The sequence below is a fragment of the Benincasa hispida genome, chromosome 1 (genome assembly GCF_009727055.1).
Source record: "Benincasa hispida cultivar B227 chromosome 1, ASM972705v1, whole genome shotgun sequence".
In the NCBI taxonomy this organism is placed as follows: Eukaryota; Viridiplantae; Streptophyta; class Magnoliopsida; order Cucurbitales; family Cucurbitaceae; genus Benincasa; species Benincasa hispida.
In genome coordinates this window covers 37,746,803-37,771,225 of record NC_052349.1, presented here as the reverse complement: position 1 = coordinate 37,771,225, position 24,423 = coordinate 37,746,803, and the positions used below count along the sequence as shown (strand labels likewise).

Below are 24,423 nucleotides of genomic sequence, written 5' to 3'. Positions count from 1 at the left end.
ATCTTACTACTGGAATTGCCTACTATGATAGAACGATGGCATGATAGACTGATAATTTAGTATAACCGATGTATGTCCTTGATTGAGGATCTGAAAGATTTATTTGTGCACGTAGATACTTGAATGCTAGCATGAGATGATATTTGATTCCATGAGGTTGTAACTGATCTGTGGATATTGAGGCATGTATGTATGTCATAGAACCATGTTGTGATAATTATGATGTTAAGACTATGATAGTGATTTAATTGATTAGTTAGATGCCCACTAGAGATTGTGTTTCCTTCGGGATTCACCAGATATTGTGTTTCCTTCAGGATTCACCAGAGGTAGTGGGCATACTTAATTACAGTAGGATAGAAACTAGTTTTGTATGTATGTATGTGTTTCATGAGGACTAGGACAGTTTATATAATCCACCGGAGGTAGGAATCTAGAGGACATAGATGTCTAACCTGACCCTAGTAGTGGGGTAACTTACTGAGTATTTTATACTCATTCTTTCTCATGTTGTTATTTCAGGTAAAGGTAGAGATGCACCGACGATGGACAAGCGGAATTCGTGATCGAGCCACTAAGACTAGTTTTATGCTTCCGTTCATGAGACTTAGATTTTCTTTCATGTTTTGCTTGATTTTCGGTTTTGATATTTGAAACCTACTATTAAGAATTGTTTTCAGATTTATTTATTAACATTTATGATTCATGGGTACCCTATTGTTGTTTTTAATATTTGCAATTAATAAAGGACTTTTGGACTTATCTTTTTTATTTAGCATTTATTTCACCATAAAAAGTGTCGTTTTAAGTCTCATTCATGCATGTATTTAGTAACGGCCTAACTTAAGTCCTAGGAGGTCGGGTCGTTACAAATACTGTCGAAATGCCCGAGGACTAGACGAGGTGGGCTCACATTCTACTACCATTGGTGGGGATGAGATCAATTATATTGAGAGTTCAAATGAATGGACACGATTGAGAGATGAACTGACACATAATATGTTTTCTGACTAAGAGTTACGTAATAATCAGTAGCTTCATGTTTAGTTTGTGGCTTTTACAATGTATTTTTTTAATTTCATGTATGCGATTTTCGAAAATCAATTTATGAATTTCTTAATATAATTAGATTTACTACCTTATACATTGTACATAACACATCACATGAAAATTTATTTCTTTACAACTTAAATTGTACTACGGTATACATGTAGCAGGATGGCAAGTTCTTCTAGAGCTCCAAAGCACACTTGGACGAAGGAGGAAGAGTCGAAGCTGGTGGAATGTTTGGTAACTTTGGTTGAATCTGGTGGATGGAGATCAGACAAGCGGATCTTTCACCCTAGGTATTTGGCACAGTTACAGCATGTGATGCCTGATAAGATACCTGATTGTAGAATACAAGGGACCCCCACCATAGATTATAGGATAAGAAGCCTTAAAAGAACATACTAAGCTATAGCAGAAATGCGATGACCAGCATGCAACGGGTTTCGTTGGAATGAAGAATTCTAATGCATCATTGCAGAGAAAGAGACATTGGGTGGAGGTAAAATTTCATAAACATTTTTTTCCATTCATCGTCACCCGTTATATTGACAAGCCATACTCTTCATGTAGAGCCATCCTGCAGTAAAAGGGCTCTTGAACAAGTCATTCCCATATTTTGATGACTTAGCCTATGTCTTCAGCAAGGATCGGGCAATTGAAGAAGGGGCAGAGACACCTAGTGACATGACCTCAAATGTGCCAGGCCTTATGCATGAAAGTACTCCTACTGGCGATTCACAGGAACATGACCAGTCATAGGATGAATTTGATGGAATCCCGATTGGTCTTGGTTCCGAAGGAGGCAGTTCATCAAAGGGCAGTAAGAGAAAGCGTTATGGATATTAGTCTAAGTTGGTTGAGGTTTTTAAGAATGCAATGAACTTTGAAAATGACCAACTGAAGTCCATTGCTGAATGGCCAAAAGAGCAACGTGCAATAGAGGTTGAGCTACGTGCTAAGGTTGTGAATGAACTTAATGATATTCCAAAATTGCAAACCTGACAGAAGGTGAAGCTTATGAATATCATATTTCGCAATGTGCATAATACAAAGAGTTTTTTGTCTATTCCAATAGATATGAAATTGGAGTATTACGAGCTTCTTCTTCTAGACAACGCCTGACTACTATTTTCATCATCTGCTTTTCCATGTTTAATTTGGACATATCTAAATTATGGCTTGTACTTTATAATATTTTTATGTTTCACTTCGTACTATTTCATGGACATGAAAGTGATTTGGTTTTCTTTTTTTACTGTTTGTGAAATTTCTCTATATCTACATTCATTAATGTGTTGGACAATGATTAATATCCTTTGAAGAGAATGAAATTGTATTTGTTGCATGCTCACGAAGTTTGATACGTCAAATAAGGTTAAAATTGGTGAAATGAGGACAATGCAATTTCAACACATTTTATACTAATTGGTAGAACAAACAATTTTATTTAAGTACGTGAAAATATGATCTTTCAATTATTATTTTTTCTTTGATACACAGAAAAGTATAATTAATTGTGATATATACTAAGATAACATGCATTTAATTTACATACTGTTATAACCGGCTATTATAATGGGTTGAGAAATACTCTCATACCCCAGGCTTCATTACCTGAGACTCTAACCTCACGCAACCGACTCTCATACCCCAGGCTTCATTCAGACGTTCACCATTGAGTCATTGAAGATTCCAATTTTCAGGCTTCAACTTCATCGTGCATTCCAGGCTTTCATCTCATAACGCATGCGTTCCGGACGTTGTCCACCTTTAACATCTAGCGTTATTCGTCTTTTTTCTTCGGTTCCAGCTTTGTCCACCGTCCACTGTTTAACGCTCTTCACCTTTTTCTTTGAATCCAGCTTTGATCATCGTCCACTATGTGGGGTTCTTCATATTTTTCTTTGATTTCAACAAGAATACCCAATGACCCAAGGATTAATTGTCCAAAAGACCCATTTTAAAGGTCCAAATGATAAATGATCCAGCTTTTTCAAATGCCCATTTGCTGATGTCATAACCATGTGAAGTAACATTATTTCCCTTCTTTTTTCTTTTCCTCTTCTTCTCCAGTGCGAGATATCTTCCTCTGCATGTCGTCTTCTTTTTCTCCTACTCCTTCTCCTCTGTACATCTTTTTCTTCTTCTTCGACACGACGAGTCCATGCGAGCAGCTCCGATGCGACCAACTCTAGTGAGCAAGAGACAAGAGAGAGGAGTGATTTTGTGAGTGATGAAACAAAGAGAGAGCGAGACAAGCTAGAGCGGAACGAACTAGAGTGAGAGACACGATGATTTGTTAGTGAAAAAAAAAAGAGATAGCAGGATGAGTTATAGCAAGAGAGATATAGTGATTTGTGTGTGAAAAAAGAAAAGAAAGCGAGACGAGTGAGAGCGAGGCTACTTTTTCGCGTGTGAGCGAGTATATTTTGGTAATTTCACTTGAAATTAACGTCAACAAAAGGGCCATTTGGCATTTTTTCAAAAACGGTGTCATTTCACATTTTTCGCCTAATTTTTGGGCTATCCATCCGGCTGACCCATGACCCAACCTGTCCCAACCCAAAAATATTGGGGTTGGGGTTGGGTTGGGTTGGACCCCTTTATAGAGAACCGATGGGTTGTAGATTTGATCAACCTAGTTTTTGGGTTGGTCCAAAAAAATGCCCTAATTTGAAGCAACCCAACCCCTATATACCCTTATCTTATATATTCCTTAAACAAATAAAAATTTTCAATTTATGCTTGGCATTTCATTAATTAATCAATTTAATATTTCTAACTATTTGAAAACTTTATAAGACATTAAGGGTCTGTTTATATTGACTATAGAAAAAATCGTTTTTCAAAAAAGTCGTTTTTATTTAAACTCTTTTGATAAAAATGATTTAAAATAAACTTTAAAAGTACTTTAAAACTGAGTTGTTGCCAAACACTTTAATTTTGTTTCGAAATGTCTTATTTTCAAAACTAAACTCTTGAAAAGGTAAATAAGACATGCCCTAAGTTACACATATTTTGTTTTCATTGACCAGAGAAAAATACTTGTGATTGATGAATAATATTTTATTTTTATGGGTATTGAAACGAACTGTTGCTAGGTGCAAGTGCAAGCTGCACCGCCGACGGGTAGTACATAATTTACAAAGTCCAAGTATTGAGTCCTAAATGGACGGAGTATGATAATTTAACCAAACACAAGAAATATTTCCTTTAGATTTGCAGCCAATGGTAAAAAAATGAAATTGTGTGTTTTGAAATAAGGAAAACTAAATGCTAAAAAAAAGGAAAAATAATATAGAAATAAATTATGCGAAAGCACACACGGATAGAAAAGTAAGATTCAAAATCATTTGAACATTTAAGAGGGATTGTGCCTACAATTACTTTGCTTAACTAGACTCGTACACAATATGACATTCATCCTAGATGTATCTATATCTTTATTTCTTAAGTAAAAGGAGTTAAATTGTATGCGATCAAATCACGCCGACGATCTACCCTAACCGATATTTAGCAACATGAATCGAATTCAACTTCAATTCAAACTCTCCCTGTGAATTATTTTTATGAGACTAAGTAATTAAACATGTATTTCTATGGCTAATTTAAAACTTAGGTAGATGAACATGCACTTCTAGTGATTTTATGTGTATTACACCCTATTTTTAAAGGTCAGACGAAATTTGATGTCTATACTTTTCTTTTGGATTGCTTTTACGACAACAATATATTATATAACTCTTTCAATACTAGACTCAATGTGGTATGTTAACTTAGATGATGAAACTGGTTTAATAATAAGCAATAAGAGCGATAAAAACAAATAAATACTAAAAGTTGAGTGAAAGTAAATGGTCACATATGGAGTTTTTGTTCCATCATCGAACAATCCATAAATTTGAATCTCGATAAAATGTGTTAGTCCGTGATGAAAAATAAAGAACGCAAAATATAAAGAATGAAATAACTCATATCAATATAAAATTGAAGAAGTATAAGACGTGTTTAAGATATAAAGTAAAACAATTGTCAAATGACATAAACTAAAAATTATAATGAAAAGAAGAATACAACAAACATAAAAGCAAAAATAAACAAGTAAAAAATCTTCAAGTTTGCTCCTTAAATCTAGTTAGGTCCAATCACTTTGGAGACGAACAAGGCATTCATACTTGTTTTTTTTTGTTTTTAATTTTATATTTTTAAGGAAATGCCTGGAAATGGCATGCAAATTATGAAATAATTGAAGCAAGAGTCTCCAAGGAGGTCTCAAACACAATGATAATGATAATAGGAAGTTGGAATTTTCGAGAATTTCTCAAAAGGAACGATGCTTAATAGGTTGGGAAATAAAATATCACCTTTTATAGACCTCTTGGAGCTAGAGTTTCCCTAAAATCATTTTTACAAATGTTTTTATTGTCATTCTTGACGAAAACAACAGTGATTTTATATGATTTTGTGGGAGATTTTGCAAAATATGAGAAGTTTGCATAGTTTATGTGAGGTCAAGATACAGTTGTGCACAATGTTGACTCTTCTAACTACTATGCATTATGTCATCTAATGGATCACGATCACATCTTGTCACAATATTGACCATTCTTTTTAAGTGACATAATAATACAATAGCAACTTAAAGTTGGGCTCTTTTGCACATATTTTGCTAATCATGACACACATGCTCGACTTATTGTTACATAAAATTACTCATAAGACTGTCGAATATTAGATTAAACACATGCTTTCCGTTTAATAACTTGAGCTTCCAAGACTAAATAACGAGTAAAGGAGTGAACTTTTCGAGTTAAATCAATTAAAACCTCAAACTAATAACTAATCAATATAATAACAATATATATTCACAAAGAAAACAATCTGATTATATCATAATTATATATTTCTTTTCACTTTGGATAGAGTTTGTTTTTTAAGAAGTGAAATTTCAGGTTATTAAGGGCCGTTTGGGACCCAAATTCAATTGGATGCAATGAGCCATTGATGCTTTTGTTTCAAATTATAATAATTGGTATTTCCAATTATTGCTACTCACAATTAAATACAGTAATACTATTTAAAACCCTTTACTATTTTCTAATCATCATAATTAAATACAATAATACTACTTAAAATCCTTTACTATTTTATAATCACTAACTATACTGACCAAATATATATAATTACAAGAAAAATTATTCTAAATGATAAAATTATTGTATCACCGATAGATTAAATGTTTATCTGTATCAACTATTGATAAATTGTGATATTTCATTATATTTATAAATATTTTAATTATTTGACACTATTTTAAAATATCGCAATTGGTTTGGTTTGGTTTGTTTTTTTTCTAAATTTTAATTTTAATTTTTCCGGATTGCATCTGCAACCAGTTCACTGCCCTTCGCGTTCCCACTTCGTTCACCACAGCCGTGCTTTTCACGTTCACCGTCTTTCCCCATCTTCGTTCACCGGCGTTTACACCACCGGAAGCCCAACCCCATCTCTCGATATCCTTAAGATCAATATAGAATATTTGGATAAGAACAAGATTAATACGACTTGAAACGACGAGGTATTTATCTTATTCTGAAAAGCATAGGATGCAAGAATCACAAAAGATGGGGCACGAGGGTTCATGTTATATTACACTCTGAATTAGGTCTGTAAGGAGGAAGAAAGAAGGTCAAATGGATGATCAAGCCAAGAGAAAGGCATTGTTCCGTGCTAAATTGAACGCCCAGAAGAAGGATAAGCGCATCGATTCTCCTCTTGTCAGGTAAAATCGATATATGTTGTACCTTCAAGATCCTATACGGATTTCTCCTATCTACTTCCGTTTTCTCTGCTTCTATTTCCGATTTTGCTTTGTGTAGTGCAGTAGACTATTTGGTTTTCAGAGGAGGACGTTACCAATTGGACATTATGCTCTAATGGAATACCATTCTCACATTAATGTTGCATTTACCTCAGTGCGAAGTTTTCCATATAGTTCTCCTTTTCCGCCAGTAGACTGGACTCTTTCTCTATATTTCCTTTACATAAGGGTGTGATTGAAATATATGATTATGGCACTAACTCCAGCTATAAGCTAACCAACCCATATTGGGGAAGACTGTATGATTGTTGATCGTTGTGGCTTATTTAGCTGTTTTTCCATATTGAAAGTTTTAGAGTTTAAGATTGGTAATTTAATATTTTAAAATTCACGAACAGGTACAATGAACTGGACCAACCTGTCTGTAGGGTTTGTGACATGGTCTTGAAATCAGAGGCTTACTGGGATGGTCACCAATCTTCTCGAAGACATCACGAGGTGATGCTTTTCCTTTGGAAGTCTTATTAATATATATTATTCATGGGCACGTAGGTTTTTCTACATTGACAAATATGAGTTTCCCTTTCTTGTAATTTGAAAACGCAACGTCAAAGGGATAACTGTTTATTTAGGATTCTGATGATGAATGATTGAGTATTTAGATGACTCTACACTCAGGTCAATGTATGTGTATATATATATTTTCTTCAATAATATTGGTAATGGAGAAATATTTTTTTTTTGGATATGAGACAATTTAATTGATAGAATGAAAAATCCGAAGATATCTGAGGGTACAAAAGGAACCAATAAAATGGTGTACAAAAGATGTTTCTAATTAGCAGTAAGGAAAGAAAAACTATCGTTTTTCAAAGCTAGTATATCTTTACACCAAAAAAAAAAAGGAAAAAAAAAAGAATAAAAGATGGCAGAATCCAGTATGTCCTCGAAGGCTTTTTTGTCCCACATCTTCCACAAAACAGCTGAAATAATGCAAGTTTATATGTGATCTTTAGTAGCTTTGAAAGGTAGGTCAATGAACAATAATCGGAGCCAGGATAGTGTGTCATTAGGTTTAACCACAGCCCAATTGAAAGTTGTAAAAATTCTTGATCAAATCTCAGAAGTGAAAGGATATTTAAAAAACAAGCGTGAAATAGATTCATGGCTGGATTGGCAAAGGCAGCACCATGAAGGAGAGATATGGAGCCAAGGGCATCTTCTGTGAAGGCGATCCATAGTATTAAGGCAAGATTTAGATAGTTCCCTCCATAGAAATTTCACACGTTTTTTGAGCAAGGGAATCTCCATATCCTCCTGTAGATTTCCTCAGTAATTGGTGGCCACAAGGAGTAATGAAATTGTAAAGATTTGGTGGAGAAGTCATTTTTATCTAGGTTCCATGTGGATGAATCATTACTGACAGGAAGCTCTATTCTGGGGATAAAATGTGTGAAAGTAGCCCATTCTGTAATTTCATCCTCTTTGAAATGCCTTCTAAAATTTATTGTCCAAGAACAATTCTGGGAGTTCCACACCTCAGCCACATTAGCCTCTTTAGAAATAGTAAGATGACAAAGCTTGGGAAATTTCAGCTTAAGTGCACCATCTCCAATCCATGTGTCATGCCAAAAGGTAGTAACATATCCATTGCTAATGTTGCAATGAATATTATCATATACAAGATCCTTCTGTTTCATAACGTGGCTCCATGGACTTCTAGAAGAGGTGTGGCAAGTAACAGAGGCCTTTAAGTCAAAATGACAAGAACCATATTAGGCTTTAATCAGAATTCTCTAGAAGGCACTCTTTTTAGAATGAAAACGTCATAAACACTTTCCAAGGAGAGTCTATTTTGCTTCTTAATGTGAGTGATCCCCAATCTCCATCTTTCAATAGTATCTTGAGGGAATTCCAATTCAAGAGATGGGATAAAGTTGCTGCCACTGTAGACTACAAAAAAATTCTAAAACATTTTTTCGATATTTTCAGCCACTTTGGATGGAATTTTGAAAAAAGATAAAAAGTAGATGGGCTGATTTGTTAATGTAGCTTTCAGCAACATCAATCTACCTCCTTTGGAGAGATGGCTGTGTCGCCAGGAGTGAACTCTCTTGTCAATCTCGTCCAAAAGGGGTTGCCAAAAAGATATAGAGGATGCCTTACCACCCCAGACATGAAGTTGGCCAATGACCCACCTTACAGTCAAACTTCAAAGCAATATTTTCCACCCATGACTCCTCACAATTAATAACCAAAAATTCTGTCTTTTGTCTATTAATATTGAGACCAGACGCTTCTTCAAGAAAGACTAATCAGGTTGATGAGATTGTCTATATTTTCTTCATTGTTGGTGGAGAAAAGCAAAGTATCATCAGCTAAAAGGAGATGATTAATGTTGATGGATATATGAGGAATGTCGTAACCACAAATAAAACCTCTTTCGGACGGCAATGACAAATTCTACTAAGATAGTCCATGATAATGATGAATAAGAAGGGTGATGGATCACCTTGTCTTAGGCCTCTTGAAGCTATGATTTTCCCTCTAGGCTTTCCATTAATAATGATGGAGAAGTTATGACCGTGTTTAGTTGGAGTCCTTTCTTGTAGTGGGATTTCCCTTTTCTGTTGGCTGGTTTTTTTGTTTGCCCGTGTATTCTTTTGTTTTTGTCTCAATGAAATTTGTTGTTCTATTAAAAAAAATGATGGAGAAGTTTGTTGATGAGATGCAACCTCTGATCCATCTTCTCCATTTTGTGCGAAAGCCCTTCACAATTAGAAGTTCATCAAGGAAATCCCAATCGACTTTGTCAAAAGCTTTCTCAATATCGACTTTGATGGCAACTCCTTTAACATTCTTCGTGTGTCACTCTTCCAGGATTTCATTGGCAAGAAGCGGTGCATCCGAAATTTGCCTTCCTTCAACAAAGGTTGATTGGAAACTAAGATGGTAGATGGGAGAACTTGCTTAAGGAGGTTTGATTAAATTGAGCAATAATCGGTTCTGTAGAGGCAAGTAGGGAAGCCAATTGGCCTATAGTCCCCCACCGTCTTAGCATCATCAATCTTCTTGGGTATAAGGCAAATTTAGGTCTCATTTACATTTGAATTGATGATTCCTTTTTGAAAAAAGTCATGGAACACTCTAATTTGGTTGGGTTTTAGAATGTTCCATGACTTTTTTAAAGAATTATGTTGTGGAACCGTCTAGATCTGGTGTTTTGTCAGTACCTAAAGCTTTTGTCGCGAACCAAATGTTAGCCGCGATGAAGGGAGCTTATAAAAAGCTATTTTGCTCAGGAGTGATGGGATCCCAAGCAATCAGATGTGATAGAAATCGGTCCCCATTCTTCTTGGTGATTTTTTTTGTTTTATTGTAAAAGGAAATAAATTCAACCTCAATGCCCTTTTCCTAAAGAAAACTGACATTCTACGCACTAAGGATCTCAATAATGCAATTCTTTTTCTTTTAGATGGATGTGTTGAAATGATAGGTTGCTCCGTCATGCACAACTCTCTCCATGGTACAATGTCTGTGCATTGATGGAAACTTTAGAAAATTTTGAATTAACCTTGGTCGCCAATCCCTTCTTTTTTGATTTTTTTGGCCGAAGCGATGTATCCAATCTAATAATCAATAGCAAAATAAAGGGTCAATCCATATAGAAAACTTGGCAATTGAAGTAGAGGGAAGATCATTGTTGGCTGGTAGGAAATCTGAGTGGTTTGTTTTGACCTTGAGACTAATCTCCATGAAATCCATCCTGTTATGGGTCTTCTCTGCCACTTCCAAAAAACTTCTGCAAGCGTCACCAATGTGAATGAATATTTCAAATTCCCTTTTGTTAAGGAGGAGGCCACAAACTTTGATTCATCCTCTATATGATGGGAATGACCTGTTCCTTGTAGGTAGAGTTCCTCATGACTCCAATGCGTAAAGAAGTTCGGGAATAATCCAACCTTTTGCCAACTTTTTTATCTTCCCAAGATAGAGGCTTGGTTTGAGTCTTCACAATGCAAAGTTGCTTTGTTGGGTTGGAAGGGGGCAAGTGACCTATAGGCTATGACTTCAGCTTGGATGGCTCTAAGAATTTTGTAACAATCATCGTGGAAGTTTTTCCTTCTGATAACAATGATATTACTTGTTTCAATAGGGGCCAAAGAGGCCAAAGGCAACACGTTAGTGTGGTTTTCATTAGTGGATGGTGGTTGGCTAGAGTGTTTGGTCCATTAATGAACGATGGATTATCTCAGGATATAATTCCATCTTATCTTTCTTATCATTTTTATTATTCTTAATGGAGCTGGTCACATCTATCTTCTTGAAGAGGGCTTCCTTGTAGGATGGTTGTTGGCTATCATTAACGGAGCTTTTGACATCAGAGCTATAAAAGGTGGTGAGATCAAAGAAAGATTTCCGCCCCTTTCTTTGTTTCCCAGAGGGGATGATGAGGATTTCCCTATTGTAGTCAAATTTTACTAGTTCAATCAAAAAGCCCCTCTTACTAGTGGTTGTTTCAAGCCAAATTAACTGGTCTTGAACTTTGTATTCCTTGAAAAACTTTTTTTTTTTTTTTGGGGGGGGGGGGGTGGGGTGTACAAGAAGGTGTTTAAGTGTCTCATTTTATCCATCCATCGGAGTGAACTCCAATGAATTGAAATGGAGAAGGATTTGTCTCTAGAATTCTTTGTTAAATGAACCCTAGTCCCACTAGAGGATGGATTTATATCAATGGACAAAACTTTCTTCTCATTGTGATTTGTTTCATCTGATGTGGGCGAGTCATGGTGAGAGGTGTTGAGTGGGTTCAGATGGAATGGCATGGTGGAAGAAAGTTACATATAAAACAATGCAAGGGGTTCTATCTCCCACCCACTTATCCTCCCAAAAATATGAATTGAAATGGAGAAGGATTTGTCTCTAGATTTCTTTGTTAAACGAACCCTAGTCCCACTAGAGGAGAGATTTATATCATTGGAAAAAAAACTTTCTTCTCATTGTGATTTGTTTCATCTGATATGGGCGAGTCATGGTGAGAGGTGTTGAGTGGGTTCAAATGGAATGGCATGGTAGAAGAAAGTTACATATAAAACAATGCAATCTCCCACCCACTTATCCTCCCAAAAATATGTTTCCTTACCCTCTCCCACCACACAACGAACAAGATGAGAGAACGATGGAAGCTGAAATGTCCTTCCAGAGATTCCAGAAAGTTCCTTCAACCCTGCAAGAAGCTTATTTGGCAACGTTCTTCTCTTTTATTTGCTGGTAGCTTCAGTATTTCTTGTCTTTGGGAGCGTTTGCTTATCTTTGGCTTGGGATTTCATGTCATGAGATCTTTTTTGCTCGACATCAAAGTTGTATTTTTAGGCTCCTCAGCAGCGGTTTCTTGTTCTATCAAGCTCAAAGTTCGAAGTTCTTCCCTTATCAACATTTGGTTTGTTGCAGCAGCTGTTTTATTCTTCTTTGGGCTTGATTTTCAGCAATCATGCTTAGTGGGTCTTCATTAGTTTCAAGTTCAATCTTTGCAAGCTTTTCATCTTTTTGTTTTGGGCTTGTTCGAGTTTAAGTGTTCATTGGATAGTGGGTTTCTCTTTAGTTATGTGTTCATTTGGATTGTTTTAATTTTTCTTGAGGGTTTTCGTCTTTATGTTGTATTTTGGTTATTGCCTTGTATTGGCATGTTTGAAGTTAATACTTTGTTTCCTCTCATGTACTTTGAGCATTAGACTCCTTCATTATATCAATAAATAGTCTTGTTTCCTTTTTTGAAAAAAAAAACCCTGCTTGAAAGCTAGTCAAAGGGATGAGAGCCATACCTGCTAACAATAACTCCATGCCATAAGTATTCGTTGGTCAGTATTCATGTTTCATCAATATTCGTACCAAGCTCACGGTGGTTTCTAAACCCTGTTGTACTTGAGGGGGATGTTAATATAATACATTTAGTTCTCGTTTTCCTTTGTAATTTTTGTTATTGGATATCCTATTGTCTTGCCACATGTGGCAGTCCCTTCCAGTATAAATATGCCTATTTAGCCTCAGTCCCACTATGAGCTGTGACCATTTCTTTTAGCTATTACTTTCTGTTATTGCTACACAATCTATAAGAGAATGAGATGGAATCAATCAGTCAAGATCAGTCACTTTTACTGAACGTTTGTACAAAAAGTGACTGTGTGTCTATGATCTTTTCTGTTCTAATCCATCAGGTTTCTTTAAAAAATAATTGATGGTGGAATATTGCTCTTTTACCATAACCATTGTTTTCTTGTGCTGTTAGAAGAAGTACACAAGAGTCCCTTTCTCAAAGCTTTATTATTATTTTTATTCTTCACACTATACAACGAATGCTCACTAACATTTTTCTTCTTCTTTTACATGTTTATTCATTTTATTTATTACTTATCCCATTTCCATTTTGTTTTCCCTACTAGCTCTTGGTAGGGATGTTAAATCCTATCCAACCATATTTGCTGATTTCTGGTTGACTTATTACTGATGGAAGTTACTTTATATAACAGGCAATAAAAAATCTCAAAGCTAATGCTGCAGGCAGGTCCGGAGTTAACAATATTAAAACTGAGGCCCCTGCTGAACTCCCAAAAAGCAGACCAACAGATTTGAAAGAGCAGAAAGCAAAGACGGGGACATCAACAGAGTTACCAAAACGTCAATCATCATCTGTGCTTCCTTCGGACTTTTTTGACCATAATGCCAAAAGGCTTAAAACTGGTAAGGAAATAGGCTTGCGACGAGATGCTTATTATTATTATTATTTTTGAAAGGAAACACTAACTTTTTTATTGATAAAATAAAAATAAACTATTGCTCAGAATACAAGGATATAAAACGATGAGCCAGAAAACATATCCCCTATCACATAATAAAAATGTGTAACAGATAGCACAACATGCATGATGCAATGCAAAGGGTTAAGCCCTCAAGATGTCTATGCTGAAGTTTTTCAATACTTGCAGTTCTAACCGGTCACACAAAAATTTTACCTTTAAGAGCAACTTCTCCCAATCATGGAACAAAATTCTTATTCAACACGCAACCTCTACAATCAGACTACTACCGAAGAGATTTAACAGAGAAGCTTCCATCTTGCTCCAACGACCAAACTCCCTTACCATTCCTGATCAATAGCACCTGAACTTTTTGCCAGTCCAAGACTGCCTGCAATTCAATCTCCTCTTCTTTGAACTCATTAGTTCTTGTAATAGTTTTCCAACTATGTATTCTTCAGTCCCAAACATCTGTTACTGGTCTGAATTTTGGTTGCACCACCCTATCTAATCATTGAGCTTGGCCTTTGATGCTGAATCATCTAACCAGTTATCTTTTCAAAATTTCTCTCTCTGTTGATCTCCTACTTCAACTTTTGAATTTCTAAACACCAACTGTGATGTTACAATTTTCTCCCTAAACCACTTCCCCTTTCCTTTCCTCACAATTTCTGCTCATGAATGCTAAAAAATACATTATGCCATGACTGATCAGATGTGCAAGAAATCTATGCAACCATTTTTCAGAAGTTTCTCCATTATAGTAGATGGTGAGACGTTCTTTAATTGCTTTGGTAGAAGTCTAGGAATAATCCCGTGGAGGCAAGATGCGAGGCTAATGAATCTATAACTGCTCATTGATTTTGCATTAATCTTCTTGGGGATGAGACAAATATAGGTTTTGTTGAGGCTAGCATTAGCATTTTCATCGTTGAAAAAATCGTTGAACACTTTTTGATATCTTCTTTAAGAATGTTTCAATTTTATTGTGAATCCATCTAGTCCTAGAGTTTTATTGGTGCCCAAATCAATAAGGTCAATGAGAGAGGGTAGTTACAAAAGAATTTATGATGGTTGTGGCACCAGTAAGATGCATTTAGCTGTACTGTACAAAGGTGAAAAAATTAAAAGTATTAGTAGGCTTGAAAATCCTCTTATTCTGTTCCAGCCATAAACCCCATAAAAGGACTCTTGAAGCAAACATCCTAAACCTCTTGTACTATTGTTTCTCAGTTTGTAACTCGAGATTCTTGTTCCGTTCCAGCCATAAACCCTATAAAAGGACTCTTGAAGAAAATCCTCTTATTCGACTTAATTCACCGAACAAGTCAAAAATTAACCAGTAGCCCTCCCCTGCTTTAGACTCTGGTGTATCTCCACAACGAAAGAAGAACATAGTAAAATCAGGTGTGAACACGGTTAAGGATCAAGAAAAGGTGGAATTAGTGGGGAGAAAGAAAAAGGCGGCCGTTTGTCTTCAGAGTCGCCAAAAAAGGAGTGATGAATTGTTGACAAATGACAACATTACGGCTGGAAAAAATCTAACCTTTGCTCTGTCATGGAATGATTCTCAACGGGCATATGATGATACTAAATGTGACGATTCATTTGCTGATTCTAAGCTGAAAGAGAATGTCTACAGCCCCTCCATTATTGCCATGACACAGCTAAGAAATTAATCAGTAGCCTCTCTCCTGGAATGCCAACCGCTGAAGATTCTAACCTGTTAATGGCTTTTTCCCCTTCAATCCCCTGTTCCAAAACTAACAAAAACTATTCCTCTGCTCGAGCTCGGTGTCCGACGAGTTATAAAAAACGATCTCGTCTATTGAAGCCATTTCCAAAGCACCTCATTTGGAAAAAGACATCCTTCCTTGACTCTTGGTCAACAATAGTAAATTCAGACTTGTTGGAGGAATATTGTGTCAGGGTCCAAATCCTTGGGTTCTTCCCTGACAAGTCAGTTAGTTCTCCTCCCAAATCTTGCACTTTTATTCATTCAGATTATAAAATCCCAATCTCAAACATGCATTTTGTGCAAGGTACTCCGAGCATCCCTTCAAACACTACCCAATCCAGCAAGTATGACTCGGATGGAGAATCAATTGTAAGGGCAAGTAGCGATGAACTTGATAAATCCGAAACAATGGAAGTTCAAGAAGATGAAGAGACAAACATTGAATATGGCCAAGATTTAAATTATCTATTTCAGACAAAGACAATTCAGATAATGGGCAAGGCATGTGATTCATTAATTTGTCCCCTTGATAAAAATGAAATTCCCTAGAATTTGATCTCACTAGTTGAAGATTGCGGCATTGTTCTCGGTTGAAAAGACCATTAGCTCACCAGTGACAAAGGTAGGTCATTTTTTTGTCCTTAATGAAGATCCTTTCGTGGAACATAAGAGGCTTAGGAGACACTTCTAAAAGTTTGGCGTTAAAAAAATGTTTGAAGAAATTGAATCCGGATCTGGTCTTAATACAAGAAACTAAGAGAGATGCTTTCAACATTGACATCATCAAAGAGCTATGGAGTTCGAAAGATATTGGCTGGGCTTTTATTGAGGTGTATGGTGTATCAGGAGGATTTTTAACCATGTAGGATGAAGAAAAGATCTTGCCCTCCGAAGTGCTAACAGGAGGTTACTCTTTCGTTAAATGTATGACTATTTTTAAGAAGACTTGCTGGATCACAAACGTGTACGGTCCAAATGATTATAGAGAACAAAGGTTTTTATGGACAAAATTGACTTCTCCCTCAGCTTTCTGTGAGGTTCCTTGGTGGAGATTTCAACATTATTAGAAGAATCTAGGAACGTTTTCCCTTGGAAAGATTAACAAGAGGAGTGAGGAAGTTTAACATCCTCATTGATGCTATTAATTTGTTGGAAATTACCCTCTCTAACGGTCATTATACTTGGTCCTGAGAAGGTGCCAGAGTTTCTCTCATTGATAGATTTTTTGTCTCTAATAATTGTGATGAGTTATTTGAAAACACAAGGGTGGAAAGGAAGGTACGAACCTTTTCCAATCATTTTCCAATTTGGTTTTTTGCTTGAAGCTGGCTCTTTCAAGTGGGGCCCTCTCCATTTAGATTTTGTAACAGTTGGTTGTCAAATAAAGATTGTTGTCGTATCATAGAAAGAACATTGAGCAATGAATATCATCAAGGTTGGGCTGGATATGTCATTACCTCCAAATTTTTGAGGAGCGTCATTACCTCCAAATTAAGAAATCTAAAGGCAGTTTAGAAATTTTGGCATGCTAACTTTGATAATAAAAAGAAAAGACAGGAAGAACACCTCTTAAAGGAAATTGAAAGATATGATTTAAAAGCTGAAAATCCAGATGCATCCTCCATTGAGAGGGACATGAGAATGGCATTGGAAGCTGATCTGTTATTGCTCTAGTGTATAAACGAAAGGAACTTAATGCAAAAAAGCAAACTTGATTTCAAAGCTGATTGGCTGAGTTTGGGGGACGAAAATACTGAGTTTTTCCACCGATTCTTAGCAGCAAGAAAAGCTTGATTTCAAAGCTGATAAATGATCAAGGAACCTCGACAAAATCCTATAGGGAGATTGAAGATCTTATATTGGGTTTTTATACCTCACTTTTTTCCAAGTCCTTGGGTACAAGATCTATTCCTCTTAATTTGCAATGGAATATTGTCTCTCAAAGCCAGAATGCCATGCTTGTATCTTGCTTCGCTCAAGAGGAAATCAGAGGAGCATTGAGGATTTTGGGAAAAAACAAAGCCCCTGGGCCAGATGGATTTACAGCAGAGTTTTTCATCAAATTTTGGGCTCATTTCAGTGGAAATTTCATGAGCTTATTCGAGGAATTTTACGAGAATGGAAGGTTGAACTCTTGCATCAAGGAGAACTTCATTTGCTTGATTCAAATAAAGCAGGATGCTGTTTATGTAAAGGATTTTAGGCCTATTAGCCTAACAACACTTATTTACAAGGTTGTTGCAAAAGTGTTAGCTGAACACCAAAAAAGAATAATGCCTTGCATAATTGCCCCTACTCAAAGCACTTTTATTGGGGGAAGGCAAATCCTTGATCCCGTTCTCATTGCCAATGAGGTTGTGGAGGAGTATAGAGCCAAGAAGAAAAAAGGGTGGGTTCTAAAGCTAGACTTAGAAAAAGTTTTTGACCGAGTTGATTGGACCTTTCTTGAGAAAGTTTTAGTGGGAAAAAACTTTCATTCTCGTTTGATATCTTGGATTATGGGCTATGTTACTAATCCTAAGTTCTCAATTTTCATTAATGGAAGACCAAGAGGAAGAGTACGCTTCTAGGGTATTAGACAAGGTGATCCTCTTTCACCCTTTCTTTTTCTCCTAGTAAGCGAAGTGCTAAGTGCTCTCATTGCAAGGCTCCATGAGAGAGGCAAATTCGAAGGTTTTGTTGTGGGGGCGGACAAAATCCATGTTTCCATACTCCAAAGTTTGACGTTAGCATTGCTGGATGGAGAGACGTTCGTGTGACGATCAAGGAGTTCCTCCTCCATCCGCCTTTCAAAGAGAAAGGCCATTTTTTGTGGCTTACTCGGGGGTGTGCGATTGTTTGGGATATTTGGGGGGAGAGGAATGATAAAGTGTTTAGAGGTTGGGATAGGGACCCTTGTGAGGTTTGGTCTTGGTGAGATTTCATGTGTCTCTTTGGGTTTTTGTTTCAAAGTTTTTTTGTAATTATTCTCTAGGAAACATTTTACTTAGCTTGAACCCCTTCCTTTAGATGGGGTGTTTTGGTGGGCTTGTTTTATGTACGCCTTTGTATTCTTTCAATTTTTTCTGAATGAAAGCCCTTGTTCTTATCCAAAAAAAAAAAAAAAAACTCCAATTTGCTGAGGACACTTTGTTATTTTGCAAATATGATGATGAGATTTAGAGGTTGGGATAGGGACCCTTGTGAAGTTTGGTCTTTGGTGAGATTTCATGTGTCCCTTTGGGTTTCTCTTTCAAAGTTTTTTGTAACTATTCTCTAGGAAACATTTTACTTAGCTTGAACCCCTTCCTTTAGATGGGGTGTTTTGGTGGGCTTGTTTTGTGTACACCCTTGTATTCTTTCATTTTTTTCTGAATGAAAGCCGTTGTTCTTATCAAAAAAAAAAAAAAAAAAAAAATCCAATTTGCTGACGACACTTTGTTATTTTGCAAATATGATGATGAGATAATGGAAAATTTAAGGAAGACTATAGATCTTTTTGAATGATGCTCCAGGCAAAAAGTCAATCGGGAAAAATCTGCACTTTGTGGAATTAATATTGATGACAGCAAGCTGTTTTCAGTGGCTACCAAATTGAATTGCAAGGCTGGCTTTCAACCTCTCTTTTATGTATCTCAGTCTTCCTTTGGGTGGATATCCCAAAAATGTATCCTTTTGGCAGCCAGTTATCGGCAAAGTACAAGAAAAATTGGATAAATGGAGGAGATATAACCTTTCAAGAGGTAGAGCTACACTTTGTAAGTTCATCCTTTCTAATCTCCCTACATACTACGTGTCTTCTTTTTTTACTGCCTGAAAAGGTGATCACAATTTTGGAACAAACAATGAGGAATTTCTTCTGGGAGGGTCATAAAGGAGGAAAACTAAATCATTGAGTTAAATGGGACACCGTTACACGAACACAAGAAGATGAAGGCCTTGGTGTAGGTGGTTTAAGAACAAATAATATGGCACTCTTAGCTAAGTGGGGATGGCACTTTATCAATGAAGGTGATTCCTTATGGATCCAAGTGGTTAAGAGCATACATGGCAGAAACTTGTTTGAGTGGCAAACAAATGGAAAAGCAAGTTGCAACCTCCGTAGTCTTTGGATTAGTATCTCAAGATCTTGGCTAAAGGTGGAAGCATTGGCTGTCTTCAAGATTGGTAATGGAGAAGAATTGCTTTTTGGCTTGATCCTTGGTTGGACAAAATTCCGTTGAAGGATCGCTTTGAATCCTAATGGTTCAGTCTCGAATCATTGGGACCCTTCTACATCTTCTTGGTCTATATTCTTTCGGAGATTTTTAAAGGAGGAAGAAATAATAGATTTTCAGACTCTCCTTGGCATTATTTCCGACAAAAGAGTCTTAGAAAATCATGACAGGAGGCAATGGTCTTTAGAAGCTAATGGTGCATTCTTGGTCAAATCCCTAGTAACATTTATCTTTGGCTTCCCCACTTGAAATACATTTGGAGATAGCATTGTGGAAATCAAAGAGCTCTCTGTTGCCCCTTTTTGGTAAAAGAGCTGTTGGTAGAAACTCACAAATTAGAAATGACTAACAGGCTACCCCATCATTAGCACTGACTTCTATGAAGTTCTTTCCTACTTGGAAGCTATTATTCTATGGAAATAACTGGCATTTTCCATCACTATCAGTCATCCATTTTGATTTGGTTTTGCATTGGCTCACTTTTCAAAATGTCTAATTTGATCCATGATCTTCCAGGAAACGATGTTGAACCTGATTCACATAGTGGTGGCATTGCACAGTCAGAGGTGATTTCAAAGGTCAGTGACCATAGTAAGAAATCTTCAATGAATGCTGGTTCAGAGGGGAAGCAAATAAAGGGAGCTCTGCCAGAAGGTTTCTTTGACGACAAAGAGGCTGATTTGCGTGCACATGGCATAAAACTTGTTAAGCCTGATGTCAAGTATGTGCTTCCCACTTGTTATGTATGCATCTTCTAGCTTTGTGCCTTTAATTCGGTATCTCAAGTGTTTGTAATCCTTTTGTTTTATCTAACAATTCTATCATTTTTCCTTGCCGTAAGGTAGGTATTTGTGGTTTTATATTATCCTTGATGTATTATATTTGGTTTTGTTTCTCATTCATTCCGATATCTGTTTAGCTGTAAATTCCAACCACAGAGAATATTGGGAATAGCTTATTGATGATTGGCTGTGTCGTTAGAAATTCTATATCCTTCTTCTGTTTGACCTTTCCTGGTGTTTGCACTGATTGTGCATTTTCCAATAAACATTTTTTTCTTAGATTTTGCTGTGGCTCTGGCCATTGGTTGTGCCACATAATATTGTAGACTAGGTCGTAGATTTGCATGGTGGACCATTTATCCTGTTAAAAAAGAGAATAGGGAAGAGAAAAACAACAGGATTATGTGGAAACCCTAGTGTAGGGAGAAAAACCACGATATAAAGTCTTTTCTTATTTGTTTTTAAAATTGATTCACTAAATACACAGGGACTCACTATATAAATAGACAGTAGGAAACCCTAAGGGTCTTACACAATTGCATAAATGCCCCTAGGTTAAAAACCCTATTTCCAACACTCCCCCTCAAGTTGGTGCATAGATATCAACAAGTCTCAACTTGCTTACACAATAATTAAAATTTTGTCTCAATAAACCTTTTGTAAGTACATTAGCAACTTGTTGATTCGAAGGAATATAAGGGATGCATATGTTTCCACTGTCCAACCTCTCCTTAATGTAGTGTCTGTCTATCTCCACATGTTTAGTTCTGTCATGTTGAACTGGGTTGTTTGCAATACTGATGACAGCTTTATTATCACAAAATAATTTCATTGGAAGCTCATTATCTTGTTGGAGATCTGATAATACTTTCTTCAACCAGATTTCTTCACAAATCCCTAGACTCATGGCCCGATATTCTGCGTCAGCACTACTTCTAGCAACAACTCCTTGTTTTTTACTTCTCCAGGTGACTAGATTTCCCCAGACAAACGTACAATATCCAGACATAGATCTTCTATCAACAATAGACCTTGCCCAGTCAGAATCAGTGTAAGCTTCAACAGATTGTTTATCGGTTTTCCTGAACATTAGGCCTTTACCAGGAGTTCCTTTCAGATATCGAAGAATACGTTCAACTGCTATCATATGATCCTCACAAGGAGCTTGCATGAACTGACTTACAACACTTACTGCATAAGAAATATCTGGTCTTGTGTGAGACAAGTATATCAACTTCCCAACTAACCGCTGATACTTTTCTTTATTAACAGGAATTCCATCATTCTTATCACCGATTTTCGCATTGTATTCTATTGGCGTGTCAACATGTTTACATCCAGTCATACCTGTTCCCTTTAGCAAGTCCAGTGTATATTTTTGTTGAGAAACTGATATACCCTCTTTTGAGCGAGCCACTTCCATTCCCAGAAAGTATCTTAGCTTTCCGAGGTCTTTAATTTCAAACTCTCTAGCCATCTCTGTTTTTAGTCTTGTGACTTCTACATCATCATCCCCATATAATATCATCAACATAGACAATAAGAACAGCTATTTTCCCTGATGTTGATCTTCTTACAAAAAAAGTGTGATCGGAATGTCCTTGAACATATCCTTGTGTTTTCACAAACGTCATGAACCTGTCAAACCAGACCCTTGGAGACTGTTTCAACCCGTATAGTGATTTCCTCAATCTACACACTTTATTTTTAAATTGACTCTCGAACCCGGGAGGGGGACTCATATAGACTTCCTCCTCAAGTTCCCCGTTCAAAAACGCATTTTTAACATCAAGCTGGTGTAGGGGCCAATCTTTATTCACAGCTACTGACAGAAGCACTCGGATCGTGTTAAGTTTAGCCACAGGTGAAAACGTCTCAGAATAACCCATTCCATATGTTTGGGTGAAACCTCTTGCAACAAGTCTAGCCTTGTATCGGTCAATCGTTCCATCTGACTTGTATTTTATAGTAAACACCCATTTACATCCTATTGTTTTGTGCCCTTCAGGCAAAGTCACCGGTTTCCAGGTTTTATTCTTTTCCAGAGCTCTTATTTCTTGCATAACAGCAGACCGCCATTCTGGTTTTTTCATTGCAACACTTATGTTCTCTGGAACCACCTCAGTGTCCAAGCTAGTAGTAAAAGCCTTGAACTTGGATGTCAGATTACTATATGTCATGTAACTATGCATAGGATATTTAGTACATGAACGGGTACCTTTCCTCAGGGCTATAGGAAGATCAAGTGACGCATCACGTTCTTTCACCTCTTCAGGCTTCTCACCATGATTTACTATCTGTGTATCAGAAACTTCAATAGTATCTTCCACATTATCATTAGCACGCACCATTTCATCCTCCATAGCTTCAATCATTTCATCCTCTACAATTTCCTTTTCTATCACTCTCTTAGTATCACTGCTTCCTTCTCCCTTGTCATGCCTGCCTTCATCATTCTCCATACATAAATCAACATCATTAGGAATATACGTACCTGGACCTGATTACAGGTCTGGCTCCTGTACTGGAGCCGACAGTTCTGGTTCAACAGGTGACATTGCTTCCTTCCTGAGATTCTTCCTGTAGTATGTTTTCCAAGGAACTTGATTGGTAGGAAGAACCAGATTATCATGATCAGGACTAGGTTTAGACAAGGTTTGAATGAGTGTTGACTCTAAAGGAATAGTATAAGAGGACCAGTTAGTCTCTTCATTTATGTTTTTCTCCTGAAAATGACTAACAGGGAAGAACGACTGATTCTCGAGAAAGGTGACATCCATAGAGACATTACTTTCGAGATGACAGGTGATAGCACTTATATCCATGTTGATGGAGTGGATATCCAACAAAGACACACTTCTGAGCACGAGGAGAAAATTTCATGCGGTTTGGACCATGAGAGTGAACAAAAGCAATACAACCAAAAACCCGAAGAGAAACATCAGAGATCAACCAAGTAGTAGGAAAAGACGCTTTAAGCAATTTTAAAGGGGTATGAAGATTAAGAATACGAGAGGGCATCCGATTAATGAGGTGAGCAGCAGTAAGAACTGCATCTCCCCAGAGGTATGACGAAAGGGTGGCGGATAACATAAGATATCGGGCTACTTCAACCAGATGCCGATTTTTACGCTCAGCTACTCCATTTTGTTGCGGAGTGTAAGCACATGAGCTCTGGTGAACAATACCTTTAGAGTCGAGAAAATCTCTGAAAAGAGGCATTAAAGAATTCTCGCCCATTATCACTTCTTAAAATCCCAATCTTTGTTTTAAATTAGAGAGAGAAATCTTTACCGGATTTTCTGATAAACCGATTGAGGATTTAGCCAAACATTGTATCCAAAATTCAGAAATCTGCTGTTGCAGGTAAGCCAACCGTTGTCTCACATTGTATGGGTATGAGCTGAACAATTGAGTTGGAACAGGTGTTGTTTGCTCGAGACCATCGGCTGTGAAAAAACCATCGGGTACGCTGTTGAAAAGACCGGGTCACGGGTCAGGCTGGATGGTTTGAGTGGATCGGCTGGCGCAAAAACTGGACAGTGAGATTTTCGGGTCGGACCATGCGTGGTCGGATCACGGGTCGAAATTAAAGGTCGAGGTCGACATAAAAGCTGCGTTCTCGATCGAGATAACCTTGGTCGGATCGGTTTAGGTCGGAATTAATCAAAAATACTGGGTCTGGCTGGTCTGCCTTGGTTCAACCCGAAACCAGTCCGGTTTGCTTAGACCGGTACTAACCCTAATCAGATCATCATTCTTCTGCTCCTCGCCCTCGACACTGCTCCCTCTTGCCCTGATAGATCCGAATCGATGGTCAACATCTCTTCGCGGCCAGCCTGTTCTTCACGTCAAGACCGCCGACTTTGCCGTGACCGCCGCGACCTCTGCCATGATCATTGATAGCTTCGATCGTGAATTGATGGTTCCTCGTGGCCGGGCTCCAGCTCCGATCGGATTCTGACTGGTTCCGGAATGGTGATACCCGGTTGGCTGAGGGCGATTTCCAAGGATTGTACCTGAACGGCAGATATTTAATTCT

General features: G+C 37.1%; 1 protein-coding gene across 2 annotated transcripts in view; it reads left to right on the top strand.

The window, feature by feature from the left end:
• The first annotated feature begins 6,401 nt into the window (after positions 1–6,401).
• Positions 6,402–24,423, top strand: part of LOC120072781 (zinc finger protein 830) — a 20,958-nt gene continuing 2,936 nt past the window's right edge. Inside the window, exons 1-5 of one of the 2 annotated variants that reach the window (XM_039025284.1) lie at positions 6,402–6,628; positions 6,716–6,832; positions 7,270–7,369; positions 13,399–13,609; positions 20,116–20,320. In XM_039025284.1, coding sequence (XP_038881212.1) covers positions 6,744–6,832; positions 7,270–7,369; positions 13,399–13,609; positions 20,116–20,320 — 605 coding nt within the window. In that variant the 5' untranslated portion in view covers positions 6,402–6,628; positions 6,716–6,743. Of the gene's footprint in view, positions 6,833–7,269; positions 7,370–13,398; positions 13,610–20,115; positions 20,321–24,423 lie in introns of both variants that reach the window. The other variant, XM_039025276.1, reaches the window with a different exon arrangement.